The sequence below is a fragment of the Tenrec ecaudatus genome, chromosome 12 (genome assembly GCF_050624435.1).
Source record: "Tenrec ecaudatus isolate mTenEca1 chromosome 12, mTenEca1.hap1, whole genome shotgun sequence".
Lineage (NCBI taxonomy): Eukaryota > Metazoa > Chordata > Mammalia > Afrosoricida > Tenrecidae > Tenrec > Tenrec ecaudatus.
Window position 1 is genome coordinate 97,633,429 of NC_134541.1, and position 17,477 is coordinate 97,650,905.

At 42.4% G+C, this 17,477-nt stretch overlaps 1 protein-coding gene across 1 annotated transcript in view; it reads right to left on the reverse strand.

Moving 5' to 3' along the window:
* The window catches only part of BFAR (bifunctional apoptosis regulator), a 35,907-nt gene extending 19,913 nt beyond the window's left edge, over positions 1 to 15,994 (reverse strand). The window contains exons 1-2 of the mRNA XM_075564266.1: positions 15,810 to 15,994; positions 3,388 to 3,670 (exon numbers count right to left, since the gene is read on the reverse strand). Of these exons, the coding sequence (XP_075420381.1) occupies positions 3,388 to 3,670; positions 15,810 to 15,876 (350 nt within the window). The 5' untranslated portion in view covers positions 15,877 to 15,994. The remainder of the gene's footprint in view (positions 1 to 3,387; positions 3,671 to 15,809) is intronic.
* Positions 15,995 to 17,477: the final 1,483 nt, after the last annotated feature.

The window sequence follows — 17,477 nt, forward strand, 5'->3', positions numbered from 1 at the left end:
GGAAAATGGATTAAAAAGTCATGGAAATTTCCTAAAAACTCTGGAAGCCACTTACATTTTGTATTGGCACACGTATAAGCCTAGGAGAATTATTACAATTCTGAAAGATTCAACAAAGTCACAGCTAAAAGTGTTCTGGGGTATGCGTATGAATTGTTGAGTGGAAAACTGATCTACTCTGTAAACCCTCGCCCAATTCCCAACAAAAAGTTTAAAAAATTGCTCTAGGGAAAAGAAAAGGCTCTAAGAAGCAGAGGAGGGGTCAACAGATCTGTTGGCTTCATTAGTAATGTTCCTTCTTAAAGACTGACGGTCATGCCACGCTAACAAAACAGTAAGACTGTTTTCTCTTCCAACTATATACAAAGTACCCTCCTGCAACTACGGGGAAGCCATGCTGGTGAGTTAGTGCAAATGTTGGTAAACAAACATTGTGTTTATCTACTGCAGGGGAAAAACATCTGGGTTACTGGTTTCATGGAAGTTTCGAGAGGTAAGAAGGTAGGTAAGAAGACAGAATACATTGGTTAGGCAATAGAAATGAAGACAAGGTTCTTCGAGTCCAAGATCTCACAGGGCCTTGTGACCACATGGAAACAGAAAAAACCCCAGCAAGTATAAGAGGCCTTGCCATGGACTGCAGGATGTTATACATGAGAAACTAACACTTTTAATGTGATCACTGGGCCAGTTTATTCAAACTTTAAAGATCAGCATCAAACCATTTGTCAGAAGTTCCAAAACTTTTTTTTTTACAAACCCTTGTGTCGAGGGCTGACTTTCAATAAATCGCGGCGAGGGAGCTGCTCTGCTACCTACGAAACCCCGACCCAGAAGCAGGTCGTCTGCGAATGGTTTAGCACCAGGCTCCCCACGAACGTGCGGTGCGTGACAGGCGAGGGGGCGGCGCCTTTCCGGCCACGCCGAAACATTTTTACAAGGATGCTCAGTGAACCTTAATGGACATTTTAATCCAGAGGTGGGGGGAGGGGCAGATTGATTTCTGTCTCAGAGGGGGAGATTTCACTTCTGTTGATGGGTAAACTGACCCAATATTAGGAAAAACACTTAGTATTACTTATACAGACTCTCCATGGGAGAATACGCCTCTATTATGTTCATAATCAGGTACTTTTGACCAAATTTCTGTCCAGTCCTTGGAGACCCAGACTGCATGCTACAGACAACCAGGGCTTTGGACTGTCCTTTCAAGGTGCACAGTATCCTTCAAAGGCCACACGTGAAGGTGTGATTTAGAAACCTGACTGAGTGACCCAGCCTTTAACTTAAACATGCACATGTAGCAGATTAAAGGAACTGAAATACTTTCTTGAATTTAAGGCTCAAGGGCTCTAGTGTGAGAAGCAGGTGACTATAAACCCAAGGTTATGGAGCTGGAAATCAATGGGCTTTGGTTCAAATCACAGCCCAGTGATTGCCATATAATTGCTATTATCATACTCTGTGCCTTATGATAATATGTATTCATCCAATAGGGGTAGTTCTACCGTAGAAATGAGTGTTACTGAAAGTTTTGCCTTAACGCCAACAAACCGTGAATGCGGGAGGGGAGAGGGAGCACTCGAATGGATTATGATGATGTATGGACAACTCATTTTAAAGGTTATTTAATGATGGCAACAAATGTACATACGGATGTATGTATGGATTGTGATAAGAATTGCATGAGCCCCCTATAAAATGATTTTTAAAAAGTGATTTAACGATGGAAGCGTATGATATGTCAATACTTTGTCAAAAAAACTATTAAAAAAAGAGAAAGAATCCCAACTGGACCAGTGCTTGCTATGGGTGAAGGAGACAGAGTTGTTGATAGGGGGGCATAGAGTTTATGTTAATGGTGGTGGAATAATTAATTAGTAAGAGGATATCAATAATGGTTGTACAACATGAACAGTATAATCAGTGGCCCTGAAAATAAATGTTGTGGAATTAGAGAATGCTTTGTTGTGTGCATTTTTGCTACAATTAGAAGTAATTACATGAATAATAATGAATACAGGGAAGAATAAATGTTCTAAAATTGACTGTGGTGAAAATTATAGTTTTTCTTCATATGATTGAATTGTATAATGTGGATGAAGTGCTAATAAAACTGCTAACATGAAAAAGAGAGATCACTGAAGACATATGGGTGGGTGTTATGATAAAATGTGGAAAAAGTAGATGGTGCCCAGGAAGAATAGTGTTTGCTGTCTTAAACGCTTATCTTAAAACAAGCAGTCGTGTAAGTGCCAAATTCATGTGGGAAAAATGCATATAAGCCTGTGTGATCCAAGGACCTGTAAATGATAAAACCCAGGATCAGAAGAAGAAACGGTATTAAAGCTTAATTTCTGAGTACCTGGTTTGCAGAAGGCTATGGATGACAGTGAAGCCCAAAGTCCATTGGCAGCCATCCCCATGCGGATTCAGCCTCTAGAGGATCCTGACTTTTGACCAGGATGTGAATAGGCTTACTATTAGAATGTACTGGAAAGTGAATTAAAGCTGATGTAGCTAGGCTAAAATATAGCACTTTGTCATTTGTTCTCCCTTTTGACTCATTTTGAATTTGTTGTAGTTTTTATTATTTCCTGCTTTCTTTTAAATTAAGGTCTTCTATGTTGGGAGTGGGGGAGGCTGTATGTCTCTATGTGAACTCCAGGACAGGTAAAGCTACAGACAGTAGCTGGAGTGTTTCTTAGGGTTTGTGGCAAGGGACGTTGCAGGGAAATGGGACCCAGTAATAATTAGTACAAGAATGGAGAGAAGGTTTTAAAATCGATTGTGGTGATAATTTTACACATCTTTTAATCTATTTAAACCATTATGAGAATTGTCATAAAACTCATTCACTGCCTTTGAGTCCATGCTGACTCACAGCAGCCTACGATGTGTTTCGGAGACGGTAACTGTTTCAGGAGTAGAATGCCCAGTCTTTCTCCCTTGGAGCTGCTCACGGTTTTAAATTGCCAACTATGCAGACAGCAGCCTACCATGTAACCACTACACCACCAGGGCCAAATGCAAACACCAGCTTAAAAAAAACACTCCAAAACCCAATCCCCCAAAACAGTAGTTCAGAATTACACAGCTATACCATTTTTTCTTAGATACAGGATATTATCAATAAATACAGATCAGTAAAAAGGTATCATACATAAACAGTACTCTTGAGAACCAGAGTTTCTTTCCTTCATTTAGAATAAAAAAGAAACAGACCAATCACAGTGTCCTAGGAGGAAGGGACTCTGAATTTTCAAATCCTTGAGCTCCCACATTGCACCCCGGATCTATTATGAGCAAAGCGGTCAACCTTTTCAAATCCATTACGAGAAACACTGCGAAAAAGCTCTATGCGCTACTGAGACAGCTAACCGTTACCTGAGGAGGATATTGACTTTGGGGAAGCCTTCCCATTTTTCTCTGCATTCTGGGCACTCTGTTTTCTTGGAAGACACCCACCATAACGCCAGGCAATGCCGGCAGAAGCTATGCCCACAGTTCAAGGTGGTAGGGTTAACCAGGATGTCGTAACAGCAGTGGCACGAAAACTCACTGACAGAAATCTGCGGGCTGGTGTTTTGGAGACGGTCCTTATTCTCACGGCTTGTCTCATCCGGATGATTTCTTGTAGGCTCCTCCATGTCTTGGCCAGTTCTGTGATCTACAGACATAGCAAAGTTCTGACTTAGAAAGCTGCTGCAAAGCATTAGTACATCTAGAGAAGGTCAAAAAGAAACAATTTAGTTGGTTTGGGAGATTACTGCCATTCTAAGAAAACCCTAAGTTTTAAATATGAAAATTCTGGCTTATAAAAATCCGTAATACCACTATGAGATACGACATCCGTCACTGACCCATAGCCCTACAGGGGAAACACTGGAGACACTGTGTGGAAAATCCGCCCGATCTGATCCCACCACACCGAGGCAAAAGACTAAGAGCGTGCAATAGAACAGCAAGGGGAACAGAGCAATGAAGTTCCCAAGGAAGACCAAAAATAGACTTTGGGGCCAGGGTTTGGCACCCCATCAGACTCAACCGGAAAACAATCCTAAATGCCAACAATCCTTGAACTAACTACAGGCTTTTTTCTTTTTGTCATTGGCTTGTTCTTGTTTTGTTTTCTTTTGTTGCTTTGATTTGCTCTGTCTTGTTTTTGTACGTACTGAAACCCAAATGAAGGCTGAGCATGATAGAGGGACAAAAGGAAAGTAAAAGGAAATAGAGGAAGGAGCTAGGAGGCAAAGGACATTTATAGAGGTCTAAATAAAGGCATGTGCATATGTAAATTTATTTATATATGAGGATGGGGAAATAGATTTATGTGCATATATTTATAGGTTTAGTATTAAGGTAGCAGATGGGCATTAGGTCTCCACTCAAGTACTCCCTCAATCCAAGAATATTTTGTTTCCTCTAGATCCTAAATGCTTTCTCCCCGCCCACTATCGCGTTCCCAATTCTACCTTACAAATCTGGCTAAACCAGAGGATGTGCACTGGTACAGACAGGAACTGGAAACACAAGGAATCCAGGACAGATGATCCCTTCAGGATCAGTGCTGAGAGTGGTGATACCAGGAGGGTGGAAGGAGGGTGGGGTGGAAAGGGGGAACCGATTACAAGGATCTACATATAACTTCCTCTCTGTGGGACAGACAACAGAAAAGTGGGTGAAGGGAGACATCGGGCAGTGTAAGATATGACAAAATAATAATTTATAAATTATCAAGGGTTCATGAGGGAGGGGAGAGTGGGGAGGGAGGGGGAAACATCAGGAGCTGATGCCAAGGGTTTAAGTGGAGAGCAAATGTTTTCAGAATGATAAGGGCAACCAATGAACAAACGTGCATTACACAATTGATGTATGTATGGATTGTGATAAGAGTTGTATGAACCCCCAATAAAATGATTTTTTATCCATAATACATAAACCAGATAATTATCATTACTTTTACTGTCACACTTTAAGTGAAGCAAAATAGTCTAGTTAGAATCAGTGGACTTGGATGGGCATAGAATTCTGAATCTTGCTTTTTTAACGAATTTCCTTTGAAATGTAAACTTTTTGGACCCCAGTGTTCTCAATTAAATGTCTAATGGATTCTAAATCAACCAGCTTCTTGGCAACAGTGACGTGTCTGGAGTTAGCAACCAATATACTTTGGTACATGACATATTTGTCAAACAAAGCTGCTTCCCCACTATTTTCCCACTAAACATTTGCTTTCAGAAGCTCCCACAGAGTAGTAGGTCTAAAGCAATACTAAAGAAGTGAATGCGTGCATTAGCAATTAACAAAATTAAAAAAATTTATAGAGAAAAAAAGTTAATTTTGAGAGATCTTCTTTTCCCAAGTCCTGTGACCCAAACACCCCTGTGGTTAGTATATATACTCCTTTCCCCCAGGACAATGAGCCTTGGTGATAGTGGGTCATCTGTTGAGCTGCTAACTACAAGGTCAGCAGTTTGAACCCACCAGTTGCTCCTCAGGCTTTACACTCCTGTAAAGATTTATGACTTTGTAAATCCAAAGGGGTAGATCTACCCTGCCTGAGAGGGGTCATTATGATTCATAACTGACTTGATGGCAGTTGAGTTTTAGTTTCCCCTGGATCAATCCAAGCATGCACGTGATCACACAGGCTGGTGTGTTCTTCCATGTGGGCTTTGTTGCTTCTGAGCTAGATGGCCACTTGTTTACCTTCAAGCCTTTAAGATCCCAGACACTATCTCTTTTGATAGCTGGGCACCATCAGCTTTCTTCACCACATTTACTTGTTCACCGCTTTGGCTTCAGCAGTTGGGTCGGGAGGGTGAGCTCATACAATAATTCACTTTCCAATGCACTCTGAATGATAGCCAGGCTATTCTCATCCTTGAACTATGGCGAGAGTGCACTCACTGTAGACTTAATCCACGTATTTCCCCTTGTCTTCACTTAGATCAGTGGTTCTCAACCTTCCTAATGACTCGATCCTTTAATACAGTTCCTCATGCTGTGGTGACCATCCCCCCAACCATAAAATTATTTTCATTGATACTTCATAACTGTAATTTTGCTACTGTTATGAATCAGGTGACCACTGTGAAAGGGTTGTTCGACCCCCAAAGGGGTCCCAACCGACAGGTTGAAACTGCAGACTTAGATGGTTGTTTGTTTGAAGACAAGTCTCTAAGATCCTAGATGCCATTCTTTTTGATAGCTGGACACCATCTAGTTTCTTCACCATACTTTGCTATAACACTCATTATCTTCTGTGATTTCACTTGGGCGAGCATCAAGCAGAGGTCATGTCATAAGAACTAAAGGTTCTTAGACTGGGGCTAGAATTAAGTGCAAGCTCCAAATCCATTCAGGTATCCTATGGTCTGTAAGTTTCTGGTTCACTTTAGAGACATCTTTTAAACCTTAAGCCAAGTCTCCTTAAAATAAACAATTAAACAACAACAAAAAGGCATTGAGCCTTGTGGACTCAAGAACGCTTATGTGATCAAATTAACAGAGGCACAACTCAAACAAGGAAGGTGAGAAGGTTGCATAACTTGGAAGAATGCTATCAACTTTCCTTAATGATATATGTAGAAACTGTTGGGAAAAAATTGTTGAATTGGAGGGTTGTCTTGCTCTGTATATTCTCAACAAAATAAATTTTAAAATTTTAGAGGCTGACATTTTTTACTAGTTAAACTATGTTAAGATTTTAAGATTTCACTCCTTATAGAAGGATCTCGGGGAGGAGACGAACCAGTCAAGGTGTGATGTAGCAACGATGAAACATACAACTTTCCTCTAGTTTCTAAATGCTTCCTCCTCCCCCACCATCATGATTCCAATTCTACCTTACAAATCTGGCTAGACCAGAGGGTGCACACTGGTACAGATAGGGAACTGGAAACACAGGGAATCCAGGGCAGATGATCCCTTCAGGACCAGTGGTGTGAGTGGCAATACTGGGAGGGAGGAGGGAGAGTTGGAAAGGGGGAACCGATTATAAGGATCTACATGTGACCTCCTCCCTGGGGGATGGACAACAGAAAAGTGGGACAGTGCAAGATATGACAGAATAATAATTTATAAATTATCAAGGGTTCCTGAGTGAGGGGGGAGTGGGGAGGGAGGGGAAAAATGAGGAGCTGATGCCAGAGGCTTAAGTGGAGAGCAGATGTTTTGAGAATGATGAGGGTAATGAATGTACAAATATGCTTTACACAATTGATGTATGTATGGATTGATAAGAGTTGTATGAGCTCCTAATAAAATGATATAAAAAAGATTTTTAAGATTTCAGGAGTTAGTTTTGATTTAGGGATTAAAGATTATCTCAGGACAATAGTTGTGATTGTTCATCCAGCTTCTCTGTTCCTAATAATTCTGAAATCAGTAAGAATTTTAAATTGTTCTACATTTTCCCCCTTTTGATAAGAAATTCTGCATAGCATCTTTGACCAAAATGTGCAGAAATGGTAGCTGGGCACTATGCTAGGAGGCAAGTGCTCATGGAGGCAGCTAATCATACATTCCATTTCCTCCTATTCCTGACTCTCTGTCCTATTTGTTTCAGTAAATAGAGACTAATTATCATGCTATAGGATCCCAGGCATAATAAAACAAATTAGTATATAGAAGAATCTATGTGTTTGAATTGTGGCACTGGCAAGGAATACTGAAGGTATCACGGACTGCTAAAAGAACAAACAAATCTGTCTTGGAAAGAGTACAGCCAGAATGCTGCGTATAGGCAAGGATGTCAAGACGTTGCCTCATGAACTTTGGACATATTATTGGGAAGAGACCAATTCCTGGAAGAGGTCATCCTGTTTAACAGAGGGGCAGTGGAAAAGAGGAATACTCTTGACAAGATGGACTGACATAGTGGCTACAAGAATATGTTCAAACACAAGGACTGTGAGGACAGTGCAGAACGGCAGTGCTTCCCTCTGGTGCTGGGATGGGAACGGGCCCAGCAGCACCTAACAACAGCACAGGAGCTGAAAAAGAAGAAGCACAAACCCATCACCAGGCCACTCGGCATGTCCCAAGAAGTCATGGATAAGTTAAATGTGTGAAAAGCTCATTTTGAGATGACAAATTTTCCAAGTAAAAGTGCCTAGTAAGTAACTGAAGATATAAATTATAGGCTGAAGGTGAGGCTAACTGTTTGAATTACGTGTTAAGTGCACAGAAGTTACAAATAATGTAAAAAGGTAAGGAGAGAACTATTGCTCAAAAATTCTAAGAACTCTTATGAAACAAAAACGCAAGTGAGGCTTCTGGTTTCAACATATACTCCAGTTAGCTCTATCCATCGAAAGGTAATGTTCCCATGGTCTCTAACTCTTAAAATGGAAGTTTTGGCACCCTGAAAGGGCTCAAGTCACGCTGTTTCAAAGCTTTTTAAGTTTTAGGAATAAAAAGTAGATAGGAGGATACCGTTTCACATGAAATTCTTGTAGGACAGCCCTTGTTGCCATTAAACAATGAGCAAAGGCTTTGCCATGATGGGAAAAAAAAATCCTTGGTGTAATTTTTGGCTTTTTCTCACTAATGCAGTTTTCATAAAACTTCCTAATAAATGTCAGGAATGTTCCATATCTTTTGAGAAAAATCAATCAAGGTCACCCTGGGGAATCCAAAATAATTTGCCATAACCCATTGAGCTGACCTCTCTGCTTTGAATATAACTGGCTCAGCAGACTCCCTGAAATGCAGTTGTGGTCCCCTAAAACAAGATTAAAATAAGAACATTACTGAGGGAACCTGTCTCCAGCCATTCACTGACAATAAAGACAAGTTTAAACAGGTTTTCTTTAGAATAATCCAGGAACCTTCATAACATTTTTGCATACCCTTGTATCTTAAAAATTCACTTATCACAAAATAGCCTTTTTCAAGCTGTAATATAGCAGAAGGTCCTAACATGAGTTCTGAGAGCTTATTTCTCATGAGGAAACAATTATCATATGCTGATGTTAAACATATTCTTTAAGTCATATTTTGAAAGGCTGAAGTGGTTATTAATTGTTTCACTACTGTTTGAAGCAAATTAGAAACTGCATAGATTTTGATTACTTCTTAGGAATTCTGCTAATTTCACTTACTCTAAATCAGCGGTCCTCAACCTGTGGGTCACGACCCCTTTAGGGGTTGAATGACACTTTCACAGGGGTTGCCCAATGCACAACAGTAGCAAAATGACAGTGATGAAGTAGCAATGAAAATAGTTTTATGGTTGGGGGGAGGGGGCCACTACAACATGAGGAACTGTATTAAAGGGGCACGGCATTAGGAAGGTTGAGAACCTCTGCTCTAAATGGAAAAGGAAAAGAGAAAGAATACATCTCTTTAACCAAATCCAGGTGATCTTTCCTGCTACTTTTATCTGTATTTGGAATATTTCCATTAATTAAAACACAGCGTCTTGAGAGAAGGAAAATGGAGCCCCTAGTGGCACAATGGTTAACACTTGACAACTAACCCAAAGGTTGCCGGCTTAACCATAAGGATTAAACCCAAACCAAACCCACGGCCACGGAATCCATTTTGATTCATAACAGCCCTACAAGCCAGCAAAGTTCTACCCTATAAGGTTCCCTAGGCTGGACAGGGGTCTTTTCTCCTGCAGAGCAGCTGGTGGGTTCGAACCAGCATGGTGGGTTTGAATCACTGCTGCCTTTTGTAAAGACCATGGCCTGAAACCCCACGGGGCAGGCCCCCCGTCACACAGGGTCACTATGAGGCAAAACCAACTTGGTAGCACCTAACAAGCAGAAGGTGATCGAACAAAGCTGAGACTAAAAGTCCAAGTGGATCTGTTCCGTTGCTCGGTCTGTATGCTATTTCCACGAACTGAAGACAAGAGTACCTTTGGAGGAGCAAAGGGTTTCTGAAGTACTGACTTCAGCACGGTGTGTGGTGTCCTGACTTGGGTACACCCGTCGGGCTGGCAGGGACGAAAGGCCTCTTGCAGGTGGTGGTGATGGCCTAGTGCTCGAGAGGACACGGCTCACTTGGAAGGTGCTGCTCACGAGCTCTCCTCAGGATTCTCTGAGTAAGCAAGTACTAGAATGTTCTTTTCTCATCTTCTCATTGTGTCATTGTCACAGGCCTCGGAGAAGCTGGCGGGGGCGGGGGACGTCCATGGGGACGGGCGGGGGATCAATACGGCAGGGAGGAGAATGATTCCATTTCTACAGTGCCCTGTTTATGTTCACCTCACCAACTAGTCCCTTCAAAACCAGTGAGAATGCTTGATTGAGCTGACAAACACTTAAAAAGCACAACCTAAAACACATTAAAAGCATTATATTAAAAAGCTTTCTTCATATACTATAACCCCAAAGTGCTGTAAAATCAATTGTGACTGAGACCCTACATAACAGAGCAAAACTCTGTAGGGTTTGCAAAACTTTTTTATTGTTGAAAAATATTACAATGGGATTTTACATTATTTTTTTTATTAATAAATCATTTGGGGGCTCTTACAGCTCTTATAATAATCCATACATCAATTGTATCAAACACATTTGTACGTGTTTACATGATCATTTTCAAAACATTTTCTTCTTGAGCCCTTGGTATCAGCTCCTCTTTCCCTCCTACCCCCCAACCTCATGGACTTCTGATAAATTATTATTATTTTCCTATCTTACACCGTCCACTGTCTCCCTTCGCTCACGTTTCTGTTGTCTCCCCCACCTCCCAGGGGCGTATATGTCTATCGTTAGTCGGTTCCCCCTTCTCCCTATCTTTACGGAAGCTGAGTGTTTCATCTTTCCCCAACAGAGCAGCTAGTGGGATTGAACCACCAACCTGTTAGAAGTCCAGATGCTTAACCCACTGCACCACCAGAACTCACATCCCTTGGCTCTTTTATATAGCTGTAATAAGCCCTGGTGACACTAGGTAGGCATCTGACTGACAATTACGTCTGTGGCTCCATGGAAGAAAGATGAGACTATGTGCTCCTGAAAGATTTATGGCTATCAAAGCTTTTACAAGATTGCTATTGAAAAAATAAAGTGGTTAAACAACTTGAAGACAGAAAAAAAAATGTTTCGATGGGCTGCAACCAACTCGACAGTGGTTTTTTGTTATGAAGAACCTGACTTCTTCCCCAGCAATGCAGTGTTACCTTCATGAGCATCAATCCTGCAGGTCCTACAATTGCCTCAACCATGGCAGTCACCATCTCACTGTGACAACACCAGGCTGGCAGGCAAGTTTTCTCTCACTGATCTTGGTAAGCAAAGGCAAGACAGCTCTGAAGCGCAGGATGAAGGTATCCTTGGATAAGCTTACGAAAAATTATTTTATTCACTTACTTACATGTTAGTGAAATGACTCAAGAAGCAGATTGCTAACAGGAGTGCCCCCACCTTCTTCAATCCTAGTACTGTGAATGAATCTACAGTCAGTACTTGACTATATCATAGTACACATCAAGCTACTATCCCAATGGAGCGACCGTGTGTCTCACCCCCCTAAGGAGCCAGAATGCTCTTTAGAGACAAGGATGGAAAGCCTTTGTCTCACATACTTTAGACATGTTGTCAGGAAAGAGCAGTCCCTTGCTTGAGAAGGACATCATGCTTGGTAAAGGGTGGCAGTGAAAAAGAGGAAGGCCCTGAGATCGACACAGTGGCTGAAACAATGGCTCAAACATAAAAACAATTTGTGAGGATGGTGCAGGGACTGGGTGGTGTTTCATTCTGTTGTACATTGGGTCACTACGAGTGGAAACCAACTCTATGGCACCTAACAAAAATCATGCTTCCTGATCCCTAATGGGTAAGACACAACAGTCCTATTAAGTGTTATCATCTCCAGTTTAGAGATGAGAAAATAGCCTAATTAATAAAGGACGGAGCCAGGACCTAGAATATGGCTTGACTTCAAGTCTCTCTTGCTAACACATGCCCTTAATAATGTAATTATTAGTTCAAAGGACTGACTTATTCCTTAACCATCTAGGCGACACTAACAGCTGTTACTGGATTGTTGAGAAATATACACTAGAATTTGGCAAGCGTGCATTCCAGCTGGTGACTGACCATGAATAGTGTACAGGATGTAAGCAGAAACATCTATAACAGAAATCAGGGCAAAGGTGAGTGGTGAACACTATTCAAAACTCTGGCAGGACCCTACAGATATTACATGTCACAAGCGTGACTCCCCTTTTCTAGTGACAGCAAAACAAAATGTGCCTCAATGTAAGTATGGAAAGGGTCAGAAATGTCATTAGCACCAATATTATATGCACTCCTACAAATGAGAAAAACTGACTCTTCTAACATATTACCAAATGCTTCTACTAACAGCATTTCCAGTTGCTGTTAATTTTCCAACTACAAATAAAAATGGTTCTCTTCCTGGTTGTGGTCAGAAAGTGCTAGGGCAAACGGAGGGAGGTAGCTTACTTAAATGTTAATTTGTTGCCTGGATGTTGGAAGCCTTCTGATTGGAAGCCTGTGACTGGTGTTGGGCAATATGACAGTAAAAGCAAAAGCGTATGCGGGCTCTCTCTAGCGCATGTACTATTTTGCTGTTGTCCCTTGGCACAGACCCAAAGACATGTAAAAAGCCCTGTAGGTCTTCAGAATCACAGAAAGAGTATAAAAATACCACCACTGGTCACCAGGAACCCATACTTTAATGCCCTCTTTTAAAAACATTGCACGACTCACATATTATACATTTAACTTTCAGGCTCAGCTTTCTTACACTTTTTACTAATGCTGTTTCAATAAGGTCTCTTTGCTTCTCCAATCAATGGAGCCTAGTAATCAAAACCTAGTTACCTGGAACTAAGCAAGACTTTAGGCATTTTAGATAACAATAAAAACATAGTCTAACTTGCTTACTGTTGTTAGCCTAACTCATGTTTTCCTTTATTGTCTTCAAGTTAACTTCAGTTGTTTTTTTCTGCTCTTCACCTCAGTCTCTTTGGGATATTAACGATTTTCTGTAATTCTCAGAAGCAAGCATGTTGGATGCAGATGTTTCCTGGAAGGGGTGTCCAGGTCACTCAGAATCGCGAAGACTGCTGTGACTCACCTGATTTATTAGTGGATAAAAAGCTAACTTTTGCTAAATGACTAGTCAACAAAAACATTCTGAGATCTCAAGACTTAACAGAACTACAATTCTGTCTGCTTGCGTTCTGGGGTTATTCTGAAACTTGACATTTGGGACGGAACATGGCTGACTCCCCCAAGGTGCGAATTCCAAAGTAAAAAGCAAAAAGTTGATTCAAACCTTCCACACTATAAGAAAAGAAAGTTCATACTCATAAACTTGCAATCAATGTAACTTTATGGATCATTAGCAATTAATGCAACTTTTAACGTACAGCTCAAATCCTAGAGCCAGAAGGCATGGGTCCCACCTCCAACAATTATTAGTTGAGTGACCTCAGTTAAATCACTTAACCTGCGTGCCTCAGTTTCTGCATCCATAAAATGGGGATATTACTAGTACTTACCTGATCGGTAGGGTTCTCGAAATGATTAATGAATATGCACAGCATTCAGAATAGTGCCTGACACATGTTAAGTGTTATATCTTGCTATTAGGTGCTGAGTCAATTCCAACTCACAGCAGCCCATGAATACGAGAAACACTGCTGGGTCCTACACACCATGCTTACAATTGTTTGAGCCCACTGTTGCAGCCACTGTGCTAATCCATCTCCTTGTGGGTTTTCCTCCTTTTCAAAAACGCTCTGTCACACACCAATGCCCTGTGCGTGAGGTGAAGTCTCTCACCCTCACTTCTAAACACCTGGCTGCACTTTTTCCAAGACAGACTTGTTCTTCTGCCAGTTCACTGTATATTCATCACCACCCATGGATTCTTCTTTGAGCTTCCTTATTTACCGTGCAGCTTTCACAGGCATATGACGTGATTAAGATACCAAGGCTTAGCTCAGGTGCACCTTAGTCTTCAATGTAAGGATTCTGCTTCTTAGATTTGCCCAATATAAAAGCTCTCTTGAAATTACTATTATTTTTATTATCCCTGCTGCTCGCTATTCACACAACTACACTCTAGTCTCACCTACTAATTCCTGTCCTTGGACATTTTCCCATACCACCACCTCGTTCCCTCCACCTGTAGAATACATCCACACCTTCTAGGTCCAGAGCATACAAAATCCAACTCAACTGTCACCTGAAAGGATGCCCTGACTCCCTCACTCCACACATACGCCAAAGTAAGCTTTCCTGCCTCCATACTAGAGTAACATTTATGTGTCTTCTTATCTCTAGACTGTAATTTCCCAGAGAAGATAAACAGTAGTAGTAGAGCTGAGTCCCACACTCTGTTACCATATATCTTACAGGAGCCTATTTTCAAGTTCAGGATAATGTTTACTTGGAAGGGCTGATAGGATGTTTATATGACAAATGTCATCTATCAAACCCACTGCTTTTGCATTATTCTGATTCACAGACTCTGTGAGACAGGATAGGACTGCACCCATAAGGTTTCCAGGAAGACGACTGTCCCCCAGATCGGCTGCTGGGTCTGAATCACTAACTTTCCAGTAGTGGAATGCTTATTCATAGGTCTTTTTTAAAAGGTTGCTTTTCCATACCCAAGAGTTGATTTAAAACAAACAAGCACCAAACGCAATGCCAACGCAGACCATATAAAAAAAGTATAACTGTCCCTATGGGCTTCTGACACTGTAACTCTTTTCTCCTACAGAGTGGCTGGTGGATTCCGACTGTGGATCTTCAGGTTTGCCATCCGGGCTCCCTCAGAGTTGATTAGTAGTGGATTTACTGAAGGCCAGCTGTGTATGCCAGAGTCCAAAGAAGCGCCCAAGAGAACCAGAGTTTTCCCACCAAGCTGATGGAGATGCACAGGACCAAACTGGTCTGGATACACACTTGGCAACACAGCAGTACAAACAAAACCACCCCACAAGCAGGTGCACGCTGCAGGTTCAGGAATGAAACCAAAGTTCTTTCCTATTTGTAATTCTGACCACCTCCAAAGGAATGGCCAGTGGGCTTTGGCGGGAGGACCCAAGCACAGCAACGCAAGATCTGAGTGCATTTTTCTTCTCTTCTGAAGTTGCCAGGCAGTGGCTTCCAGCACTGACAGGAACCAAGCCTCCCAATCCCATCCCCAGTTAGCCACAATCTAAAGCTCATTTGAGTTTTCCTATTTCAAAACAACTTTCTTTTTGACCCAGTTCAAATTTCTGCTCTGCGAGCTCAGAATAGGAAGAGTCCGGTGACAGCAGTGTGACTCCAGTTTCACTTTCCCCTTTCAGCAACACCCCGCCCCCTTCCATCCCCTTTCAAAACAAGGGCAGAAATGTGCCTCGGAAATCAGACCTAAGCTTGGCCAGGCGCTCGTGGGGCATCCAAACCCATTCTAGGCGAGGAGGAGCTGTGGATGGGTGGGCATCCTGGGCTCCCACACTCCGGCCCCGAGGAGCCCCTAGCAAGAGGTTCTGACCCGGACCCTAAAGGGATGAGGCGAGGTCCAGCTCACACTACGGAAAAGAGCGCCCACGGAGACTCGTTTTCAATTGCTGAACGCCCTCTCGGGGGCACAGACACTGCCCTTGGGTCCCCCGACATCCAGCGCCCAGGGCACGGGCCAGACCAGCGAGACTCCAGACCCGCTATGCGGGGGCGAAGCTGGAACACGCCCCTCAGCCAAGACGGCGACTGCCCAGACCACACCTGGCTGAAGACAGCCGTACGCCTGCCTACCCGAGTGGAACTCCCGGCCAGGGGTCCCAGTCCGTCCCTCCCTGAAGCCACCCCTCTGCTTACCACTCAACTGTCCCCGGGTCGCCCCCGTCCACGCTCCGCGGAAGCAGGGCAGGAGGTGCAGGCTCATTTCCGGAAGTACTGGAGGGCCGGCGGCGGCGGACGTTGCCCCCTACCCGCTACCATAGAGGAGATACCATTTTCGTTTCCTAACCCCTCCACCCCGCGACCTCCCGCTGCCTAGAGCGGCAGTGCTCGGGGCCAAGGGCGTCGGCGCATGCGTGCCACCACCGGTTCCGCCCCTTCCTCTTCCCCCAGGAACCAGACGCTGGCGCCGAAAGTTACGCCCGGAGGGGAGGGCGGGCTTTTCCTTACATTGACTTCTCCAAGGCTGCGGTTTCTGTACCCGGAGAAAACCGCTTTGCCCAGAAGTTAAAATTACCAGGCCGTTGATTTCTGTAATTATGTCACCTTCTGATTTTATCGAGAAATCACGGGACCATGGCTAACGTTGTATTTACAGTATTAAGAATCAGAATGAGCATGACTTTACTATCTTTTTCTTTTTTCCCCCCAACATCTTGGTCAGTTGACAACGAATGCTGATTATTTGTGTTTAATCGCTTGCTGGAAATTGTTAAATGGCTAATTCAAGATCACCATTATTTTTATTTAGCAAATTTGCAGAAAGTACAAAGATGAGTGATGTCCCGTGATAGTGGACTATGTTCTGGAGGATTGCATAATCATTTTAAATGTGTGTTTTTTTTACTCCTAGTGACGCAGGTTATACGCAGTCAACATGATCCGTAAGGTTAGCAATTCGAAACCACCAGCCGCTCTGTGGGAGAAATGCAGGACATTGTACTTGAATAAAGAGTTACAGTCTTGGAAACTCAGCAAGGCATTTCTATCCTGTCTTATAGAATAACTATGAGTTGGCATCTACTCCATGGCAGTGAGTATTTTTATCCAGCATGCGATTTTTGTTGGCTGTGCATTGGACTACTAACTGCAAGATCAGCAGTTCAAATCTGAAAGATGATAAAAGGTATGCAGTTAGTTGTTGAAAGAAAACTGAATAGAAGAGTGAATGTGTTGATTAAAAAGAAAGAAAAAGGATAGATTACAGTATAAGAAATATGAAGGCTTTGAGAATGATTGGGGCAGGGAATGTATGGATGTGCTTTATACAATTGATGTATGTATATGTATGGATTGTGATAAGAGTTGTATGAGTCCCTAATAAAATGTAAAAAAAGAAAAGGGGAGGAAAAAAAAGAAAATGATTAGGGCAAAGAATGTACAGATGTGCTTTATACAATTGATGTATATGTATGGACTGTGATAAGAGTTGTATGAGCCCCTAATAAATTGTTTTAAAAAAAAAGAAATATGAAGGTCTATAACAATCCTCACAAACTGCCATAACTTAACTTGTTTTAATATTATTAGGGAATAAAGGAACATGAATTAACCATATCGTTTCAGTTGACTCATAAGAAAACCTTGAAGATGTTCAGGACCAGTGGTGAGGGTAGCAATGCCTGGAGGGTGAAGAGAAAGTGAGGTAGAAAGGGGGAACCGATTAAAAGAATCTACGTATGGCCTCCTCGCTGGGGGGTGGACAGCAGAGAAGAGGGCAGGAGGAGACGTCAGACAGTGTAACGTATAATTTATGAATTAGGAAGGATTCATGAGGAAGGGGGAGTGAGAAGGGAGGGGGGACAT